The following is a 24,744-nucleotide window of genomic DNA, read 5'->3' as shown; positions in this document are numbered from 1 at the left end:
TTTATCATTCTTCTATTCATGATGAGGTACACGACATTGCTGGATGAACATTTGAACCTTCCACTGATTTTGTACGCCAGATTCCTGTGTGGTATTTTTATTGTGCCCGCGGTGTGCAGCATTGCGCAGGTTTTGTATCTTGCATCCTGGCATGGTCTTGTCCCGCATTCAGTTGTACTGTTGAATATGTTACTCACCATAATTTTCTTGAGATTATGATAATAAGTGTGTTTAAGGGAAGACCTGTTGCAGTCTTGTACCTTCCTGGAGAATGGGTTGTAGTTCCCTAGTGATCTTGCGTAGGGCTTCTAGTTGTGGGTTACATGTGACCACCAAAAGTACCCTGTCGCTTGTCTCTTACTGTTTTGCGCAGAACAGATTGGCATACTGTGGCGCTATCCGAGTGCCCATAGCGGTCCGATTGTCTGGAGGTAAGTGTAATTTCTAAATGTACAGTAGTTATGGGTCAGAATAAATCCAATGCATTTAGTCACTGTCTTTGTGAGTGGCTCCTGCGGTTCCAGAAAGTATCTGCAGGCTGAAATCCCACCTGTGTGGGGGATGTTTGTGTAGAGTGACTCTACATCCATGGTTGCTTGTAGTGTTCCTGTTGGAAGGGGCCAATGGCATTAAGTGTCCTGGATATAGCTGTGTGTGTTCCTGACAAGTGGTTTTAAAATGCTTTCCAACCCAGCCAGAAATATTCTCACTCAGTGTGCCAGCTCCAGAGCATGTAGAATGTGCCATGTTTTGGGTTAGCTGGTATCAGGTCCAGAATTTATTCTCTTGTGTGGATCAGGAGTGTTTTAATGATCTTGTTGAGTTTTCATGTATTTTTTTGTTGGGTCCTCCTGTAGTTTGGCGTAATACTTTTGCATCCGAGAGTTGTCTGTGTGCTTCCTGCAGGTAGTCTGTGGTGTTCATTATGACAACTGCTCCTCTCTTGTCCGCAGGTTTGATTGTTATGTTGTGGTTGGCATTAAGTGATTCTACGACTCTCCTCTCGATCAGTGTCAGATTATACGTTTGTTTCCTTACTTTGTCCAGGATGGTGGTTTTGGCTCTGTGTCTATAGCTTTCGATGTACAGGTCCAGTTTGGGCTTGTGCCCAGTTTGTGGGATCCAGTTGGATTTAGGTTTCCCCCTGCTCATATGCAGCGGCAGTGGTGGCATGATCTTGGTGGTGTCTGTCATGGAAGATCTCCTTAAGACGCAGTCTTCTGAAGAACTCTTACAGGTCACTGCACAGCTCAATCTTTTCCATAGGCTTGGTAGGGCAGAATGTGAGACCCTTTGATAATACAGAGAACTCTGCTTGATTAGGTGTATAGTCTAAGATGTTAACAGTGCAGTCCTGTTGTTGGTGACTGTCAATGTTTGTATTATTTGTGGTTGTGCTGCCTGCTGCAGAGTATCTCCTTCTTATGCTCAGTTTGTGGTTTTCCTGGTTGCTAATTAGGCCCTTCAGGAATTTTTTATGGAAAGTTTGGAGTCCTCTCCAAATGTCTGCGTGTATTTCTCCTGTCTCCATGATGCTGTCTATTGTCGCCTTTGTCTTTCTCCGGTTGCTGTAACAGATGCTAATAAGATGGTTCCTTAATCTTTCTGAGTTCCTGGTGCACAGTTGTTGGGAGAATTGTGTGTTGTATGTGTTCGCAAGTGGGTTTTTGAGGACAAGTCCTTTTGGGATCAGATGCTCCTTTTTGCATTTGCTGAGGGAGATGATATCACTGTCTAGTTGTGTCTGTTTTTCAGTAAATCCTTTAGCTTCATTTGAGTGCGATACAATGTGGTATCTTCTATATTTTGATGTAGAGGTATCGGAACCGTGTTAGCCAAGCTTTAATAATCAAAAATGAATAGCCGATACCGTTCTGTGGCCACTGTATATTATATACATTGCTATTGAGAGTTTGCTAAAGTGAATTAAAAAAATTCAGGGAAAATCTATTAAAAATGTTTTTAGCTCAAAACACCCCTTCTCCCAAAAGTTATGTACTGTGTGTTATGTATAACATCTTGTGGAGATAGTTAGAGCAAATAATTGTTGTATTAATTAAGAAATTATGTTCTAAAAGTGTTTCACAAATTATTACGTTTAATGTTCTGGAACTTTTTGTTTCCTAGTTAAGAGGAATCCTCACATCAGTGGCAAAAGACACAAAGAAAGTACACAACAGTAAGCACCTTGTAACTTTTACACAAGTTACTGTTCATGCAAGAGAGAAGGTGCTATCAATTGTTGGTCACCAGAGACTGAAATCCACTGATGGCACCTCCGTAACTGGCAATGTAAGTAACTGAAATTATCACTTTCAAATAACGAACCTTAAATATCTTGATTTGTGAACCTGTATATTCTGTGGTTTGACATGAACTTTGATGTTTAATCTAAAAGGAATCATAAGTTTATTCACCAGCCTAACCTAGTACATTAACCTTATAGACAATACATGTTATAATGTTTATTCTCTAACATACAATGTACTACATACAGTATATTTGCATTGTCCTTTCAGATAGTTGTACTGTACATCACAAATGGTGCTTAACAATTTAGGTGCATGTCTTTCTTCTCTTTTAGGGTACTGTGTGTGTGTGTGTGTGTGTGTGTGTGTGTGTGTGTGTGTATGTGTATATGTATGTGTATGTGTATATATATATATATAAATATAAAAGAAAAATCAAACAGCGCTAATGAAAAATAGTGCACCGCAAACTGAAATTGAAGGCTGTACATAGAAAATGTCCACACCTGAATGCACAGAATTAATGATGAATCCAAATGCAGGGGAATCAGATGATGGCAAAAAGCAAAAGGAAGACAGCTGTATCTGGGAGAATCACTCCCCAAAGGAAATCTGCAAGAAAATAAAGAGAACAGTGCACAACCTTAGTGCATTACCAAAAATAAGAATTTATTATAAGGTAAAAAATGGTAATGCGCACTTACAAGAAAACAAGAGGTAAAAATCACATACTGTCGTGGCCGAGTTTATTTTAACCTTTACCCGGTCTCGGCCGCGACAGATACCGGGCATGCGCCGAGGTGTCCCGGGCGCGCGCTGGAGCCTTGGAGGATCGATCCTCCGATCGGGGCTTCCCCCTCCCCTCTCCGGGTCCGCCGGGTCCCCCGGAGCACCCCACCACAATCCCCCACATCGCAGGACACCAGGGCTCCCTTCAGGGAGCCCTGGGCACGCACGCCGTGCGCGCACGCTCCCGATGAAGCGTGACCGCGCATCGATGACGCACGACACGCCGAGGGAAAGAAATGAGCAAGCTGGGAAACCTCCCGGCTTGCGGCTCTAGCCAAGTGTGGATAAAGTGTGCCGCCACTGTAAGGGTTTCTTTGCTTTTAAGAGGTACAATACCACTGCTGAGGCTTGCATTCATCGGCACTCTGTTTGTAGGAAAAGTCTGTGTTTGTTGGTGTCAAATGACACTGGCTCCAACTTCCACACAGCTCCAATGTGCTCAGCTTTCCTCCAGCCTCTGTGTTAAATCAATAGCTCCCTAACAGCTAATCAAAGCTAATGCAGCACAAGCAAAGAGTCCCTCAGTACAGAACACAGCACCTCGTGGCAGCGTGGTCACGTGGTCACGTGTGGGTGATGACGTCAACCGACAGCGTTTCGTCAGCTTCAGCGGACTTTCTCAAGGGATAGTTACTAATCATACACATGCATCTTAAATAAAACAGACCTGAAAAATCATTGGCTGACAGGCTAAATCAACAAGGGAAAGATTTAAACGGGACAACTGATGTAATACCAGTGAAAGGGACACCAACAAACACGTGACGTGACTGTGGAGATAGAAGCCCCAGTTCCCACCGCAGCAGCCGAGCCGGAAGTGACGTCAACATCTGAGGACCGGCGACGGAGTGGCGTCTCCAGTGTACCCACATGGGGTTCAGCCGAAATTTCCGTCGGGATCGGTGCATTGAGAGGTGGCACATATCTCCCAGTGGTCACACTGAAGCTAATTGTAGCTTACATGCTGTTTTTAACTGGCAACACTGTAAGTGTGCATTTTAAAGAGTTTTTTTATAAATTGTTTGAATTATCTTATCTGTGCTATGTGCGTACTCTTTCTTCTTGCTGAGGTCGCATTCCCCAAGTGAAGGTGCTGCTCTGCATTATCGATGTTCACAGTCTACCCTTTGTTACCTCTGCTTGAACACCATTACCTTCCTGTGAGTAAGCTGAGAGACTGTTAGTATGGGATCAACAATGGTTAACAGTTCACATCAGTTACCATAGTCCATGAGACCATCCATTCCACTGTGATAGTAAAATGTCCAAAGGGTAAAGATCTTCCAATTGAGGGGTTCATCCGCAGGGGAGTCAGGATGGACCCCTCAATTGGATGATCTACTAACAGTCTCTTTTTGGTACGGTGCCTGGTTTGCCTTGATTATACCAACTGCATTTACGGTGTATGTATATAATATATGTATTTGACATCAGCATATATTAGGCAATTTGGTGCATGTGTTACACTGGCGACACACTTTATTCGAGCTTGGCTAGTCCCACGAATTCGGGTATACCCGGGTGTATTGAGGTTTGTGACTGTTTTCTGCCCGAGTACATTGAGTTATTTTCCAAGCAGGGATTGAAGCATTTTATTCCTGCTGGCTGCAATACTGCACAGTATATATATATATATACTGCATTACAATTCATGAATTTATGCCATCTGGTAGACACGCGAAGCATTGCAGCCTATTAAATCCTAATCATTATCATTTAACAGATCAGCCGCCCATCAGCCAGGCATGAACCCAGGCTGGGAAGGCAAATGCAACGGGGCTTGTCAGAGGTTAGGAGTGGCGCATTCCAGGTATCTGCCAGGTACATACCGGGTATTTGCTCGAATAAAGTGTGTCGGTGCAGTATCTATGCTTGCTGTGTGGTTTTATATTTACTAGGGGTGAGGCCGGCCTTGTAGGTTCAAGGGGTTATTGTTAACCCCTTGTTCTACATATATTTTGTGCTTATAGGCTTTTTTCCCTTGCCTTGGGTATTAGGAGTCCATCAGTATCTTCATAGGGGATTTCCTCTGTCTGATACATATTCTATCACAGAAGGATATCAGGGTTTGTTTTAATATTTTTTGTATTTTATGTTTGATTATTTGTGCTGTTAAAAAAATCATAATTTTCTTTGATATTTGTTCTGAGTATACTTGAGTGCCGAGTTGGGACGCTTTTCTTTTTCTTTTCATTGTTACATTATTTCTAGTCCCTAGCACCGCTAGTGGTTATTATATTACTAATTTAAGTACTCATTATTTGCTTAGTCTGTTTTGCAGGCAGTTTGTCTTGTTGTAATATATATATATATATATATATATATATATATATATATAAAGCGATTTAAATTATAATATATATAATATATAATAGTTATATAAATATACAGCTATAAAAATTATATATATATATATATATATATATATATATATATATATATATACCGGTCCCTTAAGCCTATAGGGAACCATGTTAAAAATGGTTATTGAGGCAAAAAGTGACACTGTGTGCTCATTTGCATGTCATTTCCCAGAATCCCTTGCTGCAGTGGAAGTGCTGTATGCTGGGTGATAATGGGGTAAGGCGGGGTTGCAGACCTGCCTAAGACATGCAGATGAGCATACAGTTGTATTTGTATATATATATATATATATATATAATCAAAAAATAAATAGATGATACCGTTCTGTGGCTAACGAAATGCTTTTATTTGTGCGAGCTTTCGAGATACACTGATCTCTTCTTCCGGCGATGTTACAATGATTCATTGTATATGCCCTTATAATATTATATGCCCTTATAGCACCACCGACAGATTATTATATTTAGATTTACCTTGTCGGTTTTTTTAGTTGCCTTAACTTGTCTTATGGATGCGGGGTCATCTCTTTTTCTCACAAAATATATATATATATATTTTGCAAGATAGTACAAATAACAGACAAGGTAACTTGTGATAGGATATAATATACACCAAATAACTGGGTTGAATTGAACACGACTTAGATATAATAAAGAGAGTTTATTCCTTAAAGAAGGTGAACACGCAAGATAGTACAAATAACAGACAATAAATAGCACTTACTAGGGATTGGGATGATGAAGTAATCAGGAAACAGGATTAGCAATTCATACAGCAATCAGGCATCAAGTTGTTGGTAAAATTGAAGACCCTGAGCATAGGACTGACACTGGTTTATATGTAATTCCAGTCCTATACCTTGTCATTGAGTGCAGATCATTAGAGAACAATAATCTGCACCCAATCTCTAACGTGGGAACATTGATAGATCATGCCCCCCAGCTAATTGGCACATGCGTACTTCTGGCCCTGGAGGTCTCATTTCTTTAGCCCCACACAAAGTCAGGTCGCCTACATGTCTACCAGACCTGGATCTGGTCAGGAAACCCTTTGTCTGTAAGTGTGAATTACAACACTTACAGACCACTCAAGCCCTGCGTTTCTCCGCCCTAATGTATACAGCCAGAGTGGCTGAGCCTTTGAACAGGGGGTCTGTTTTAGACAATGGGTCGCCCCCCTGAGCATTTACATTTAACAGAGTCAGAAACCTTCGCGGGCTTTTATCCCCGCTTTGAAATACAATATATTTTCCAATATCAATGTATATTAAAATAATCCGTTCAGTTGGGCCGAGTGGGCTGAAACTTGCCAGACCCTCATGCCGGAGGGGACTCTCCATGGTGGCCAAGTTTCAGCTCGCTGCGAGTCACATTACTCATCATGTGATGATGTGTCAATGGAAAACCCTATACTCAACTCTTAAAGGAGAAGATCACATCATATCAAACATGTTACTGAACTGTGCGACAATTTATTATATGATGTTACCCATGTCACACATCTAACACATCCATCGTATATTCATGTTGCTTTACATTACATAATGCTTGTAATGTGTAACGCATCATCAAACGTTCAGGTACATCTTTCTTCTCATGTTTACATGTACTTTGTGTCCTCCCTTTTTTGATGACATCCGCTATTGGACAGTCAATCACATTGCATGTTTACATTGCATTACAAGCACTTCATGCTAACTTATACACACATCTAGAATAGTTACTCATTGTTACACGTTTCAAACTGATTCAATAGCAACTATCCTGATGCCATAAATGTATGCATATGCACACGAGAATTAATTGTTGTGAACATGTGACACTAACATGGCAAATTAGACATGTTGCAGCAAACATTTTCTACGTCAATCTCATTGTTTTAGCATAATTACATGACTGAGTGTTGCGTTCAGAAGTGGTACATGCATTACACTAATAATTTACAATGAATGCTTGTACAAAGTTTCACGTTACATCATTGTGAAATATCAGGATTGGCTGCTGAATACACAGAAATAATACTTCTTAGATCAAATGGATACAGCTTGGGAGCAAAGTACTTGAATATGTTAATGTAACACGTAGCACTTTACCAACTCACCTGACATCATCACATAGCTATTTAAAGGACGGCCATTACCTGCTCATTCACAGCTACAGATTTCAAAATGATGCGCATGTTTAGGAGACGTCGTAACATTCTTTTGCACGAGTGGCTTGCTGATGAAGAGAATGACATAGGGCAAGGGAGGGACAGAGCCAGGGACAGTGACAGGGACTGGCACGCGGACACGACAGGGACAGGGAGAGGGACAGGGAGAGGGACAGGAGATCAGAGGAGAATACAGAGGAGAGAAGTTGTGGCTCGTCCACGTGTGTACAGGGAGAGAACCCTGTTAGATGGGATGAGTGACGAGGAGATAGTAAGTCGCTATCGTTTGAGTTCAGCAGCAATCTTATCTCTTTATGAAGAGATAAGGGGAAATTTAGATTTTTTGACAGCCAGAGGTCGTGCAGTCCCTGGGCTTGTTAAAATTCTGTGCTCATTACATTATCTTGCTTCCGCGTCATTCCAGACAACTGTGGGCATAGTGGGTGGGGTCTCGCAATCTAACTTCTCGCGGGCCTTTACCCAGTTTCTCTATGCACTCAATAGACGCGCTAGGAATTATATTCATTTTTCTAATGAGCAGACAGAGTGGCTGGAAGTCAGGAATGGCTTTTATACCATAGCAGGGATACCATGTGTGCTGGGTGCAATCGATTGCACCCATGTTGCTTTGATTCTGCCTAGTCAGAGTGAGCATGCTTACCGCAACCGTAAGCACTACCATTCCCTGAATGTACAGGTGGTATGCGATGCCACGATGAAGATAATGCATGTGGTAGCCAAATTCCCTGGTTCCAGTCACGATTCCTCTATCCTGAGGAACTCATCAGTCTTCCATGCTTTCGAAGAAGCCCATTTTGGACCTGGTTGGCTGCTGGGTGAGTACATATTTGGATGTTGTAACAAAAACTTCATTTTTGTTTAGGAATGATTTTTTTTTAGAATGTTATCACTAATGTTACCTTATTTGTGCTCCATTGATTATAGGTGACTCAGGATACGGAATTAGGCCGTGGCTGTTGACCCCGGTGCTAAAACCTCAAACAGAAGCAGAGGAGAGGTACAATGCTGCCCATATATCTACGTGATCCGTTATAGAGAGGACATTTGGCCTTCTCAAAACAAGATTTAGGTGTCTCGACAGAACTGGTGGGGCTCTTCAATATAAGCCACAAAACTCTCTGATATTATCATTGCCTGTTGCATTTTGCACAATGTGGCACTCAGACATAATGTACAAGCAGACATAGGTGAGGCTTTGGTAGAGGAGCATCCCACCAATGTACCAGCTGAAAATGAACAAACAGCCAGTGGTGCCTAGACACGCCAGAATGTCATAAATACTTTTTTTTCATGTACGGTAAGTAAATACATATATGTTCCTAGTACTACTTTTATATATTAATTATGTTATATTAACACTACATTTTTTATAATAACCTTCTGTTAGGACACAGATGAATATGGGTCGCACACCTTTCTCTTCTCTGCTGTGTGGACAAAGGCATGTGGCACCGGTATGTTATTCTTGCACAGGTTATTTAATCCTTCTTCGAATGTAAATTAGTTGTGTGTATGTGAATACAACAGGTGTTACAAATGAGTAATTTCGTAATATTGTGTTGTTGATTATGCAAACACAATACACATAGTATGGCCATCGTCATTCATTCTTGCAGTATGGTTACATACAATGTTATTGTTACACTGTAACATGCGCATCAATATGATGTGTACACCAGGCTGCTTTTAATATTTTATGTGACAAAATATACATGGTGTTTCATATGTAACACCAAATAGACACTTTGGTATGTTGCTTACGTTAATGAAGATGTCATGTCAATGTTTGCAATTTATATATTGTTCCATTTTTTTATAGGTATATCTCCTCTATGACTGATCATGGTATGTATATGAACTGACATCTGTCATAAGATGTGTCTACCTCTATATACGTATAATTATAGGATATATAAACCCAACATAGTTGTCAACTTCAAATCTTACATACATCTCGTTTCTGTATCATGTACATGTGTTTAGCTACTATTGAGGTTTCATGTGCATTGTATTTGAAAATGATTAGTGACATGACATCACATTTAATGTATGTTCCCTTACAATTTCCATTAATCTAATATAGGGGTGGGTGGAGAGAAGGGGATAAATGCTGCTACTGTAGTTTTTTCCTTAGGGGAGGTGATTAATCACGGATGCACATGAGTGATCATAACACTCCATGCATGAATGCCTGTAATCACACCAATGCTTTGTACATCTTATATGTTGCAATGTATGTGATTAGTAATGGTATCAATTAATTGTAAAGATTAGTTTTACATTGTCACATGTGTATGTATAAGTCACACATGTGTGGTGATGTGACCTACATGTAACAAGTGTCAAACTGTTAACACAAAGCAAAATATTTCACACATTTATTAGTAATTTTGCATAATTCATTTCACCCAATGACAATGTTGTTAATATAGTTGTAATGTCATTCACGTCAGTTCATCATTATTATGATGATCATTTACAAGTATTCTCAACATATGAACGTCAATCACGTGCACATTTGCATAGGCACACTTTTCAAGACAACTGTTTGTGTCTGTTTCAATTTGTGTATGATGCATGTATAACACAGTCAAATGCTAACATCAGGTTTATTATGTTAGCTTATATCATCATACTCAATTTACTATGTATGTGTTGAACGTTTACTAAACACAGTAAAATATAGTTAGATTGGCAAATTTAATATACACAGAAACTTACATGTTTACATGATCTGTACCTAATATTCATAACATCATGCATTATAGTTGAGCACTACATCTTGGCATTAAAATTATTTGCCACACTCCAAAACAATGTTAACAACATCCCCATTGAACATGAGAATTTTTACATGAAATGGCTACTTGGTTTTAAGTCTCCTTTACATACTTTCTACAGTCATACGTTCCATTATACAATATACTACACAAATGTGTTTGCAGAGTGGCAATGGTTGTTATATATTAAACAGAGCATATAATGTTAGTACAAAATAAGGAACACACATAAAATTTACTAACTGCACTGTTTAGCAACATCATTATGTTAATTAAGTGGTTATGAAATATAGGCATAACCGGATCACATTTTGTATTGTTTGTTAATATGCGCTGCAAGCATTATACAAATTCTTGCATACAGTATGTAGTATATTAGTCGATCGCTCCTCCTCACAATCATCTCATATAACGTTTGACTCTTCAGAAATCATACATTGATCCCATTGATTCTTCCCCGACATCTCTGAAATACAGCAAACAGATGATGGTCACAGATGGCACCTTTATATATGTGTAGCCGTGACAACGCGTTACACATCTCTATATGATTGTGTATATCCACGCGTTATTCACTTATATGTTAGAAGTGCAAGGTTACAAGTAAACATCATTATGTATCATTTTGTTAATTACGTAGCAGGCATAATTATGGATATGATCTTTCCGTTGGCAGTATACATAATAATGTGCGCGCACATCTTAATTTGCGCACGCACTTCACGATTTGGTCAACTAAGTGTTAGCGCATGCGCTAAACAATGTGTACGCTGTGCGTTCAATACATGTTGTTACTAGCATTAAGCATATAATATTTATTTCAAATCCAATGAACGCGAAACTACATTCCTTCTAAACACGTACTTCTATAATCTTTTTAAACAGACGATCACCCAATGAGCGAATACAATACGTGTGACGTGATGTTAAGGCAGCGTGAAGAGCACGCAAACACTCCTCCCACTGAATTAACATTGGGCTACCGCACTGTGAACGCCCACAAACACAGACGCGCGCACATGACACAATGCAGTGACCGTAACAATAACAAACTGACACAGCCAATAGGCTTTGACGCGCGCACGTCGGTTGGGGGCGGGGCTTACACCCGTAATCCTTTTTAAGGACCCCTTGGCACATGACAAGGGTCCCACGTCATATGTGGCCGACCCTCTTTTGTTAGATGTTGCATGAAAAACAAAGGTGTGTGTGTTACAGTTATGGTAACATGTTGCAATGATATGTTTTAAGAGATAGGAAACTAAGTATATTTATTCCGTTACCAATGTGTACTAATGTTTCTGGTTGTAGTATATTGTAATAGGAAACAATGTGTTTGTGAACACTACATGTTATGCTGTCTGCAATGTTACGCTGTATCCACGCATTTAGCATAAAAATGGTGAATAGAAAAACTTTTAACGGTGAGTCAACGCATAACAATTATTATATTTACCATTCTTGTAGATATAACACTTCGTTTGGCTGCAACTGGTCGCTCAAGAAAGACAATGCATTTTCATCCATGGTTGAGGCAACCGTTGAATCCTGTAGGACACACATCTCCATGAGGCGCTCATAGGAATCGGCAACGCCTTCTTCAAACAATACGTCCGGAGGTACGTACATTTATTGGTTTAGCCATTCTAATGTGTTTTGACCAAAAAGGTTTGGAAAAACATCATAGTAGTTATGTTCATCTTGCATCTGTGCTTCAGGAATGGAGGGTGCAGATATTGCAGCAGGTATCGATTCAGACGGAACAGTAGTAGCGGATCCATTGCTATTGGTTTTAGGAATAAATATGCTACTTATCAGAAGATATGTGCCATGTTCCATGGTAATTTTAAATTGTGGTGCAATCTGCCAAAATCCATACCTTTCATGTAGGTTATCATGGACACGTTCAAAACAATCATTTGTTGATAAAGTGAATCGTACAGATGATTTAAAATTTCCAGCGCGGCATATTTACTTCTGATCAAGTCATAGATCTGCCCCACGTTGGCTTTGTGTTCTTCAGTTGATATGATGGCCTCTGCTATCATTATTTTATAAGATTTGTGAGGATGGCTGTTCAATGTTGTATGCTCTGCCATTGCTGCGTCTCAATGTGTGAAACTTGAGTTGTAGGTTTTTTCTTCTGAATGTGAAACTATTTAAATGTTATCTTTTGTGGGTTTTTGTCAAGGTCAGACTTCAAGTTCCATGTTTCACTCCTTTTTTAAACCACCAATTCGAATGTGTAGAAATAATTGGCACACATTTTTTGGTTAAGATTACCTTTTCACTGTGAAAGTAACATTGTTTTTTACTTAATCTACTTTATCAAAACAAGTGTAGGATTTTAATTAAAAAACAATGTGGGTGAGAAATTGTACAGTGTTGGCATTATGAAAATACTGGCTACACTGACATATAATGAGATATACACACACACCTGCTAATGTTTTTCTCTGTCTTTTTTTCAAAATTTCACTGTGTATCTTTCGTTCTGGTTAACTCTCTGTCTGTCTCACACAGTTTGACTATGTGTGTATATCTAGATATCTATATATATATATATATATATATATATATATATATATATATATATATATATATATATATATATATATATCTTATAAACACATATACATATGTATATTTTTAAATATATATTTATATATGTCTATAAAACAACAATGAAATATATATGTGTGTGTGTGTGTGTGTGTGTGTGTGTGTGTGTGTGTGTGTGTGTGTGTGTGTGTGTGTGTGTGTGTGTGTGTGTCAACAGGGATTGTTATATTGCTCAGACTTATTTAAAGGTTTAAACATTACAGGGTAAGTATGTTTGAGGGCCTATTAGAGTCAGCTGTGTCCAATTTGGAGTTAACATCAAACAAGGCCTTTTGTGAGTTAACAAGGCCTGTAGTGTTACAACATATAATATATCTATTTAATCCAGTTCTACACTGAACATATTGATGGGAGTAAGTAGGCCTTGTATGAAACCTATTTAAATGGTGATCAAGGTGAGTAAATTATGTGCTTCATAATATTAGGCCCATATTGTTAAAGGGTCAGATCATGTATATTTCATTAACATAAGGCCTGTTTTGTTTCAATACTGTGTTTTCACAAGGAAGCATCATATATATATATATATTGTGTTTAAAAAGTGTAGAAAAATGTACATGTTAAAAACATTATATATATAGGGAACCATGTTAAAAATGGTTATTGAGGCAAAAGGTGTGCTCATTTGCATGTCATTTCCCAGAATCCCTTGCTGCAGTGGAAGTGCTGTATGCTGGGTGATAATGGGGAAAGGCGGGGTTGCAGACCTGCCTAAGACATGCAGATGAGCACACAGCTATATATATATATAGATATATATATATATATATATATATATCTATATATATATATATATATAGATATATATATATATATATATATATATATATATATATATATATATATATATATATATATATATATATATATATATATATATATATATAGCTGTGTGCTCATCTGCATCTTAATGTTTGCCTTTCATCATGTTTGAGTACTGGTTACAATAACATATCTTTGAATGTGTAGTAATATATATGTAGTATCTATGGATATATGTACACAGACACACACACACACACACAAACAGTGTATAACTAATATATATATATTAGTTATACACTGTTTGTGTGTGTGTGTGTCTGTGTGTGTACATATATCCATAGATACTACATATATATTACTACACATTCAAAGATATGTTATTGTAACCAGTACTCATACATGATGAAAGGCAAACATTAAGAAGCTTCAAGGAAGGTGAAGGTAAGTAATATTTGACAGTTCATCCTGCAAAAAACTGAAATGTAAGATGTTAGCAGTTAAATATATATGTTTTTAACTTGCATGTGAATAATATTAACATGCAATGATTACCAAAATTACCTACCTAACACACCCAAATACAATCTTTTGCAGCTAAGTGAATGTCAGCTTCTCTAAACATTGCAACTGTGTAATGTTGGACCATTACTGAACAGATGATTAATACATAAATATTAATTACATTATGCAATTATTCGGACTGTGAACATTTCCAAACCTTCACGTGTACAAGGACATACTTGAATGTTTGGAAACAACAGGTCTTGATCATACATACAATATTCGTTAGATAATCTCAAGTGAACAACACAAGGCCAAATACAGATTTAGTTAATTAGAAAATGTATTCTTTTTTTCCTTTTGAGACCGAGTCACAGGCCTGCTTGTTGTGGGTTGGGTTTTTTTTTCCGTTTGGCAACAACTTTAAGCAAAACAGAGCCAGTTTGACTGCCTGTGACACTTCACGGGCAGGGCTTGTGGCCTGTATCACTTCACGGGCAGGGCTTGTGGCCAGTGACACTTCACTGCAGGGCTTGTGGCCAGTGACACTTCACGGGCAGGGCTTGTGGCCAGTGACACTTCACGGGCAGGGCTTGTGGCCAGTGACACTTCACGGGCAGGGCTTGTGGGCAGTGGCAGTTGTGAACAAGTTGGTACACAGTGCACAACTGATGCTTGCTCCGTTTCATGTTTGTGTTTTTTAGTTTGTTTCCAAAAACTGGTCAGTAGTAACTGCTTGTGCATTTTTCTTTTTGGTGCCTCCTTTGTAGGTGTCAGCTCCAGATTTTCTACAGATGGCAGCGGTTGGATGTTGAGAGGAACATGCACAGAACTTTCACCTACTGTACTGTACCGGTAACATCCCGACCTGGGGAATGAAGATCAGATGCATTGGGTGAAAAAGTAGCAGCATCTAAAGATCCATCCTCTGATGGGTTAAAGTTGAAATGATGTGCTGTTGTAGTCATTCTCAAGTGATTAGCTTGGGTTAGCTGAACAACTACTGCTTCTAATGTCGTGTTTAATTTTTGTATCTGTTTAGGAACTTCAATGAAGACTCTGTGGAGATGTGACAATTGTGATATCGTTTCTTCCTGCAGTGATATCATCCTTTCGTGCACTGACATCAGATCTGAATGGCGACGATTTTCTGCTTCAACAATTTTTTCTTCAGAAGCTGCTATTGCTGCGTATGTGTTACTTGCTGGAGGAATTGCCTGTGTTACTCTTTGAATGGGAACCTCTTCATGCTCACTTGATTGCATTTCTGTGTCTTTGGCATCATCATGTTCTAAAAATAAATGAACACATGATGAAATGGCATGCTAATGTCTGCTGTTTTACTATGTAATTATACACTGTGATAACAACTAACACCTAACATGTTTCCATACGTTTTATGACGTCACATTAAAATGTACCTTGACTTAAGAATTATGTTTCGGCTCAGTGTGAAATAAGAATGAATGAAAGGTTGTTCAAACCTCACAACTCCTACTGTACATGATACTTTACATCACAAACACAATACATGTTCTCTTAAAAAACTTCATTTTCAATGACACTAAGTGATCCAATTTAAATAACATGTCAAAAACAATTAATTAACATGACAACATATCATATAGAAATGAACATATTATATGTCCTGCACCTCATACACTCATTTTCCAGGTGCGATGAGCTGCATGACCCCGGTGAAGACACTTGTTCAGTCTCAGGTGACACATGTCCTCCAGGAGCAACTATATAGAACAATAACATCAGTTGTTAATTGACATGTGTACATAGTGAACATTGAGTTAGTGTATCTTGAGTATTTATGGCTAACTAACAGCATCACTTCATGAACTGAAAATATGTGTGTGGCAAACTGAACATTATTCGTTTTAATAACAATGTACATGCCAGTGTACTTTGGACTTTTTAGTTCACTAACATACAATGTTTATGCAGTAATGCGTTTGCAAAATATTATTAATATTGGATATACCTTGCATATGTTGTGCAGTAATATCACAATAATAATGTACATCACTATCATGAGATCAACGTCGACAATGCTTATCATTAAGTAGGTAATATTGGAAAAGTTATTGTTTTTGTTACAGGATATGTGTGCTACATTAATAGAAGCTGTTGCAGGGCTGAATGTGGCTGCCACTCAACAACACAACACATGCAGTGTGTTGCTCACAGATGCTACTGGTGTCATAATGTGGTGTTGATATAAGTTGAACAATAGATCTGAGTGAACGAATGTGTAACGTACGGTTTGATACATAATGGTTTGGTGGGTGAATTTGTACATAGAGTTACCATTTCAAATGACTGTGATTAACTTCTGTTTAGGTTGTCAGGTTTTAAGAACTGTAGTCCCTCCCCCAAAAACTAAAATCACCCTGACCTTTCAATTAATTCAAGCAGCAGAAAATGGTGTCAACAAAGTTGACCGTAACATGACCCTGTTATTTGGCTGTGTGCACAACCCTACCCCCTGAGTTCACGTGTATGCTGTGATGACATATTAATTGCAGCTGCTTGAACACAATGGTAGATGAGCTAAATAGTAGTCTGAAGTGTGCTACCTATGAACACAATTACATAACATATGCAATGTGTGCCTCATTATGCTCTCTGTATATGACATGAAGCAAAAAAGGACCTTTTTATAAACAAAAGCAAATGTGTCAGTGCAAGTGATGTTTGTTGGCCGTTGCATGCAATATCTTCGATGCATGATTTGAAGAGGCAGTAATGTCGTGTTTGTAGGTGTTAAATAAATTAAATATAAATTACTATTATATATGTATGTACTGCAACAGTACATATTAATGTTTGCTCATTTGCATGTCTTAGACATGTGTGCAACCCTGTTGTTCCCCATATTCGGCCAGCATAAATTGCTTCCACTGCAGCAAAGGATTGTGGGAGATGACATGCAAATGAGCACGCAGTGCCACGTTATATATTATTTAGTGATTGTAGTAGGACAACAAAATATAATTATATATATTGATAGATATATATATATAGAGAGAGAGAGAGACATATATACATATATAGATGTAGGTATGCTTCTATTGGGACGAAAGTATAAATAGCAGCGGAAATATAGAAAATAACTGTAACCTACGACACGCCTAGTACAGTAACATTTCTCACCTGGTGGAAATTCTGACGAATAAATTCCGATGTCTCTGTCACCGGCCAAACCCTCAACGACGGGAAGTAATTTTTCCCGAAGCTGCTCCTCCAATGGAGTTAAGATGAGACGTTGTGCTAGCGGCCCACCTCCAGTGCCTGAAGCATGCAAGCGTTGTTGTTGTATTTTTTTTTTTTAATTTTGCCCTAATATCGTCAAATCTCTTGCGACAATTATTCCGGTCCCTGACACAATTCCAACACGCATTCACACCAAGTAGTATTTGTTTACACATTTCTGTTTTGGATGCTGAACTTGTCCGTGCTTGAAATACATACAAAATATATGACGTTAATTCTTACTAATAAAACGAACCATTTCCTACAATGCTAGCTGTTCCAAGAGATACCAAACATGCTTGTTTAGGTGTAATATGTGTAGCACATGAGCATTCACTTGTAAACATAGACATGTAATGAAGCTTGCATTAATATTGTATGAAGTTTGCACAAATTGAACAACTGAGTGTTCTTGTCGTTGTAAACCATGATTAAAATATGTGTTTACAAAAAAGTTACATTGATAGATATTATGGACCCATATTTGCATATTATGACACCTCACATGACCTACGATAACATGTATATGAAGAATGAATGCAAAGGTAGACTTACATACTAAATGGCCAAACAGACTGTCATAGTTCTCCAGAATCCCAGTGACAAGAGCTGTGTTTTCGTTGTCATTGAAGCGAGGATTACGTGGCTGCTCCAAACGTTTCTTCCGAGCAGCTTTAGGCTCAGAGCTTGGCTGGTGCTGACTGGACTCTCCTTCTTCCAATGGAAGAGACTCCAAAAGCGGCCCACCAGCAAGCACGCCACCACCAGACACCCCATTAGCAACTGAGCCACCAGCAGCACTCACACTCACATCAACAGCACTCTCACTCCCAGAAACAGCACTCGCACTCCCAGCAACAGCACTCACACTCCCAGCAACAGCACTCACACTCCCAGCAACAGCACTCACACTCCCAGCAACAGCACTCGGCTGAACCCTACGTTCACTCTTACGCGTACTCACACGTCTAGCAGTACCACTCACACCAGCATCACTCTTCTCATGTTTTGCTTCCATACCTGTAGCACTCACAAAGAACAGAAAACAAATGTAAAGCCAAGCACACTAAACACTTACACATACAAAACAAGACAAATATGTAAACAAAACAACAAAGGACAAAGCTCTCACAATACACAACAACTCTCTCAGTCAATATGCAAATATTAAATCGCCTAGCTCTGTGCGTCTCTCTCTCTCTCACTCCCAACAACACAGAGAATGATTAACAGTACACGTTGCCTTTAAATAGGCGCGCTATCCAATACTGCTGCGACACACTTTATTCGGGCAAATACCCAGTATGTACCTGGCAGATACCTGGAATGCGCCGCTCCTCACCTCAGACAAGCCCCGTTGCGTTTGCCTTCCCAGCCATGGTTCATGCCTGGCTGATGGGCGGCTGATCTGTTAAATGATAATGATTAGGATTTAATAGGCTGCAATGCTTCGCGTGTCTACCAGATGGCATAAATTCATGAATTGTAATGCAGTATATATATATATATATATATACTGTGCAGTATTGCAGCCAGCGGGAATAAAATGCTTCAATCCCTGCCTGGAAAATAACGCAATGCACTCGGGCAGAAAACAGTCACAAACCTCAATACACCCGAGTATACTCGAATTCGTGGGACTAGCCGAGCTCGAATAAAGTGTGTCGCCAGTGTACATGCTTGCTTCGCCTGATTCAGCAAGAAGTTTGATTGGCGAACCTAACAGCACCCCTCCATGCACGCCGATACACCTGTGTGTGATCGGCAAATCATCGTGAGAGTGGGCGGAAATGTTTTCAACTTGATTCTGAAGGGATTCGGCACTTACTGCATACGGAGAGGAAAAATCGCCAACATCATGCCAAATCGGTAAGCTTGGCCATTGCACTTTTTCGGCGCTTACTGCATAGAGCCCGTAGTCGTTTTTATGCGCTGCTCTTTCCTCCACCATTGGAGTCAATGGCGCAACCCTCGTGGCATGCGCGACCCTTTACGGGGGTCCTTAATCCTTGGACCCGGTGATGATCGAGTGTGGGGGTTCCTAGGATCTAGGAGCAAAAATAATTTTATTCCTGGGTGCTCTAGAACCTAAGTTTCTCACGCCAATTGTGTTTGAACTTGACCTAGTGTGATCAAAGCTCTTTTGCAGAGATTGTGTCCGCTTCTGCGGTTTGCGGTTTGGATGGCTGCCAACCCGTTCCTGGAGATCGGCGTCGAGGAATCCCCATTGAAATGAATGGCTCCATTGACTTACAATGGGGAACCGCCGCTCCTCCTCTCGAGCGCCACCCACTGGTCTTCTATGGAAACGGGCCCAAACTGCCGTATTCGCCATATGATTGAATGGAGCTGCAATGGCGACCTATGGGAAGCTGCAAAATGGAGCCTGAAAAGGCGGGAAAATGGAACAAAGGGCTATAATCACTTCCTAATTATTCACCCTTCTCCTCCCGAACGGATCCCAGTGTGAGTGTTGGTGCAGACACTGGAATGGTGACAATACAATATTACAAGGGGATGCACATTTGGATATTGCAGCAAGGTAAAAACACATTCCTGGACCGCAGTACAGTTAACCCCTTGCCTCCCTGGTGAGGTCAGGGGGTGGCCATATGGGGTGTAACCCCTTTAATACTGGGCCAATCCCCCTCTGCCTGAACACCTACCCTTCTTAATGGGTGCCCTGTGGCCCACTGCCCCTCACTGGGAGTGGGTCACCGTTGGCACCATTAATGAACTCAGTCTTAGAGGGATAGTCTTGATGAGAAACTCCATCAGCATTGTTGTTTTCACCACCCTTCTTATATTGGATAGTGAACTCGAATTCTTGCTGGTCTTGACCTCTGCTGACTCACTATTAGCGTGCTTATGCAGAGGTCGCAGGTCCCCTTTGTCCACTGGGTGTTCTGTGAGGTGTGTTTTCCCTGGCATGTCAGTGAAGAGAGCCCTATACTTTGCTAGCTTGTCTCTGGCTTCTCTCTTCTGCCTAGCACTTAACTGCCCCCCTATCTCCACCTATTCCACAGTGTTTCCCTGCCTTGCCTCCCCTAGAAGATCAGGCAGAGCATTGCTCGCCGGATCCTCCAGCAGTGGGCTACAATTGGCCATCACTGCTCCCATACTCGGTGCTCTGTATTCCTTTAACATTTTAATGTGGTATGTCTTATGCCTATCTGGTTCTACCTGTACAACATAGTTGTACTCATTCATCTTTCGGATAACCGGGTACGGTCCCGACCAGGCAGCCATCAGTTTGTTCTCCCGAGTGGGTTTGAGAACAAGCACCTGCTGTCCTGGGATGAATTCCCTGCTACGGGCATTCCGGTCATACCATTGCTTCTGCTTGGTCTGAGCGGCCCTGAGGTGGTCCTGGACCACCCCCATTAGCATCTCTAACCGGTCTCAGAGGTCTACTACATACTGGACCACTGAAGCATCAGTAGCAGTAGCCTCCCCTTCCCATCCCTCACGGAATAGGTCCAGAGGTCCATGTACCCTGCGGCCATATAGTAGCTCGAAAGGGGAAAAGCCTTTAGATTCCTGCGGTACCTCTCGATTTGCAAACAGCAAGTGCTGTAAATGAATCTCCCAGTCTTTCCCCTCCACCTCTATAAACATAGTCACATAGTTACATAGTAGATGAGGTTGAAAAAAGACGTACGTCCATCAAATTCAACCTATGCTAAATTTAGACAACAGATACTTTATTCTATATCTATACTTACTTATTGATCCAGAGGAAGGCAAACAAAAAACCCCATTAAGGGGAAAAATTAATTCCTTCCTGACTCCAAGAATTGGCAATCGGATTAATCCCTGGATCAACATCCTTCCCATGTATACTTATTTGGTATATCCCTGTATACCTTTCCCATCTAAAAAGATGTCCAACCTATTTTTGAACAAATCTATTGTATCTGCCATCACAGTCTCCATGGGTAATGAATTCCACATTTTAACTGCCCTTTCTGTAAAGAACCCTTTCCTTTGTTGCTGGTGAAATTTCCTTTCCTCCAACCTTAAGGGATGGCCCGAGTCCTTTGTACTGCCCGTGGGATGAATAGTTCTTTTGAAAGCTCCTTGTATTGTCCCTGAATATATTTGTATATAGTTATCATATCCCCTCTTAGATGCCTCTATTCTAATGTAAATAAATCTAATTTAGCTAGCCTCTCCTCATAAGTTAAATTGTCCATCCCCTTTATTAATTTGGTGGCTCTACTCTGCACTCTCTCTAGTTCCATAATGTCTTTTCTCAGGATTGGTGCCCAAAATTGTACTGCATATTCCAGATGTGGTCTTACTAATGCTTTGTAAAGGGGCATAATTATGTTTACTTCCCTTCCATCCATTGCCCGTTTGATGCAAGATAAGATCTTGTTTGCCTTTGCAGCTACTGCATGACATTGGGCACTATTGCTAAGCCTGCTGTCTACAAGCACTCCTAAATCCTTCTCCATCAAGGATTCCCCCAATATATCTCCATTTAATTTGTAAGTCGACTTTTTATTCTTGCATCCAAATGCATAACCTTACATTTATCTGTATTAACCTCATTTGCCATTTACCTGCCCACATTTCCAATCTCTCCAAGTCCTTCTGAAGAGAAATTACATCCTGCTCTAATTCTATTACCTTCCACAATTTAGTATCATCAGCAAAGATGGAGACTTTGCTCTCGATCCCAACCTCAAGTTCATTAATAAACAAGTTAAAAAGCAGGGGTCCCAGTACCGATCCTTGAGGTACTCCACTCACGACTGTAGCCCAACCTGAAAAAGTTCCATTTATGACAACCCTCTGTTGTCTGTCCTTTAACCAGTTTTCAATCCAGGTGCATATATTATTACTGAGTCCAATTTTCTTTATTTTGTACACCAACCTCTTGTGTGAAACCGTATCAAAAGCCTTTGCAAAATCTAAGTAGACCACATCAACTGCATTACCCTGGTCTAAATTCCTACTTACCTCCTCAAAGAAACAAATAAGGTTAGTTTGGCAAGATCTATCCTTCATAAATCCATGCTGACCATTACTAATAATTTTGTTTTCCATTAGGTATTCCTGAATATTATCCTGTATTAAACCTTCAAGTAGTTTCCCTACTATTGAAGTCAGGCTTACAGGTCTGTAATTCCCCGGGTGTGATCTAGCTCCCTTTTTAAATATAGGCACCAAATCTGCTCCCTTTTTAAATATAGGCACCAAATCTGCTTTACGCCAATCTTGTGGCACTGAGCCTGTGGAAATGGAGTCCTTGAATATTAAATATAATGGTTTTTCTATTACTGAGCTTAACTCCTTGAGAACTCTTGGATGTATGCCATCGGGGCCAGGTGCCTTATTTACTTTAATTTTTTCAAGTCGCTTATGAACTTCTTCCTCAGTTAACCAATTGGTCATTAATATGGAGGTTGTGGCTTCCTCCTGTGGCGCTACTATTGAACTTGATTCTTCACTGGTAAACACAGAGGCAAAGAATTTGTTTAATACCTCTGCTTTTTCCTTATCTCCAATAATCTGCCTACCCATCTCACACTGAAAGGGTCCTATATTTTCTTTTCTCATTTTTTTGTTATTAAGGTACTTAAAGAACTTTTTAGGGTTGACCTTACTTTCTATTGCAATCCTTTTTTCATTATCCATTTTTGCTAATTTAATTGCCCTTTTGCAATTTTTGTTACATTCCTTATAATTCTGATACGATGTCTCTGTCCCTTCTGACTTAAAAATCTAAACGCCTTCCTCTTCTTGTCCATTTCCTCCCCTACCTGGTTATTTAGCCATATTGGTTTTGACTTATTTCTTTGATACTTATTACCCAGGGTTATACTGCACCGACACACTTAATTCGAGCAAATACCCAGTATGTACCTGGCAGATACCTGGAATGCGCCGCTCCTCATCTCTGACAAGCCCCGTTGCATTTGCCTTCCCAGCCTGGGTTCATGCCTGGCTGACGGGCGGCTGATCTGTTAAATGATAATGATTAGGATTTAATAGGCTGCAATGCTTCGCGTGTCTACCAGATGGCATAAATTCATGAATTGTAATGCAGTATATATATATATACTGTGCAGTATTGCAGCCAGCGGGAATAAAATGCTTCAATCCCTGCCTGGAAAATACCTCAATGCACTCGGGCAGAAAACAGTCACAAACCTCAATACACCCGGGTATACCCGAATTCGTGGGACTAGCCGAGCTCGAATAAAGTGTGTCGCCAGTGTACACTGATAAGTGTGCTTTTCTAACAATGTTTTAAAGACTGCCCATTTATCTTCTACATTTTTCCCTGCAAAAACATCAACCCATTGTATTACTACTCGATTAGACCTCAGTTTATTAAAATCTGCCTTTCTAAAGTTTAAAGTCTTTGTTGAACCCAAATAATCTGTTTTTTGATCATTTATTTCAAATGAGACCATGTTATGATCACTGTTACCCAAATGTTCCAGGACTTGAATATTTGTTATTACTTCTACATTGTTTGATATGACCAAATCCAGAACTGCCCCTCTCCTGGTTGGTTCCTCAATAATTTGGGTCATATAATTATCTTTAAGCACCCCCAAAAACCTGTTTCCTTTTGTTGTAACGCTAATCTCATTGCCCTAGTCTATGTCTGGATAATTAAAATCCCCCATTATGCAAACATGACCCAATTTTGATGCCTTCTCCATTTGCAAATGTATTTTAGCTTCCTCAATCTCACAGATATTTGGTGGTTTATAGCATATTCCCACAAACATTTTCTTTATACTTTAACCTCCACTGCTAATTTCTATCCACAAGGTCTCTACATTTTTATCATTCCCTTCATAGACATCATCCCTTATAATAGGTTTTAGATCTGGTTTAACATATAGACATACTCCACCTTCCCTTCTATTTGTTCGATCCTTCCGAAAAAGAGAATACCCCTTTAAATTAACTGTCCAGTCATGAGTTTCATCCCACCATGTTTCAGTAATGCCTATGATATCATACTGCTCCCTTGTAGCTATTAATTCAAGCTCCCCCATTTTATCTGTCAGGCTTCTTGTATTAGCAAGCATGCATTTAATTTTTTCAGCCTGTACTATTATCTTTTTTGCTCCTTCCTTTCTGCTCCCACTTGATTTAGTCTTTAGAAGTTTTCTAGTATTATCTCTATTTACTATTGGTGTCTCACTGCTTGTCAAACTTGCACTTGCCCCCATTCTACCTCCATACCACCTTGTAACCTCATCTATTCC

General features: G+C 39.8%; 1 protein-coding gene across 1 annotated transcript in view; it reads left to right on the top strand.

Moving 5' to 3' along the window:
- Nucleotides 1-24,744, top strand: part of LOC142487294 (polycystin-1-like protein 1) — a 174,770-nt gene that overhangs the window by 41,561 nt on the left and 108,465 nt on the right. The window contains exon 3 of the mRNA XM_075586349.1: nucleotides 2,128-2,292. Within this exon, the coding sequence (XP_075442464.1) occupies nucleotides 2,128-2,292 (165 nt within the window). The remainder of the gene's footprint in view (nucleotides 1-2,127; nucleotides 2,293-24,744) is intronic.

This window comes from Ascaphus truei, chromosome 2 (assembly GCF_040206685.1).
Source record: "Ascaphus truei isolate aAscTru1 chromosome 2, aAscTru1.hap1, whole genome shotgun sequence".
Lineage (NCBI taxonomy): Eukaryota > Metazoa > Chordata > Amphibia > Anura > Ascaphidae > Ascaphus > Ascaphus truei.
Note: the sequence above shows the minus strand (reverse complement) of the source record. Positions and strands in the feature narration are given on the sequence as shown.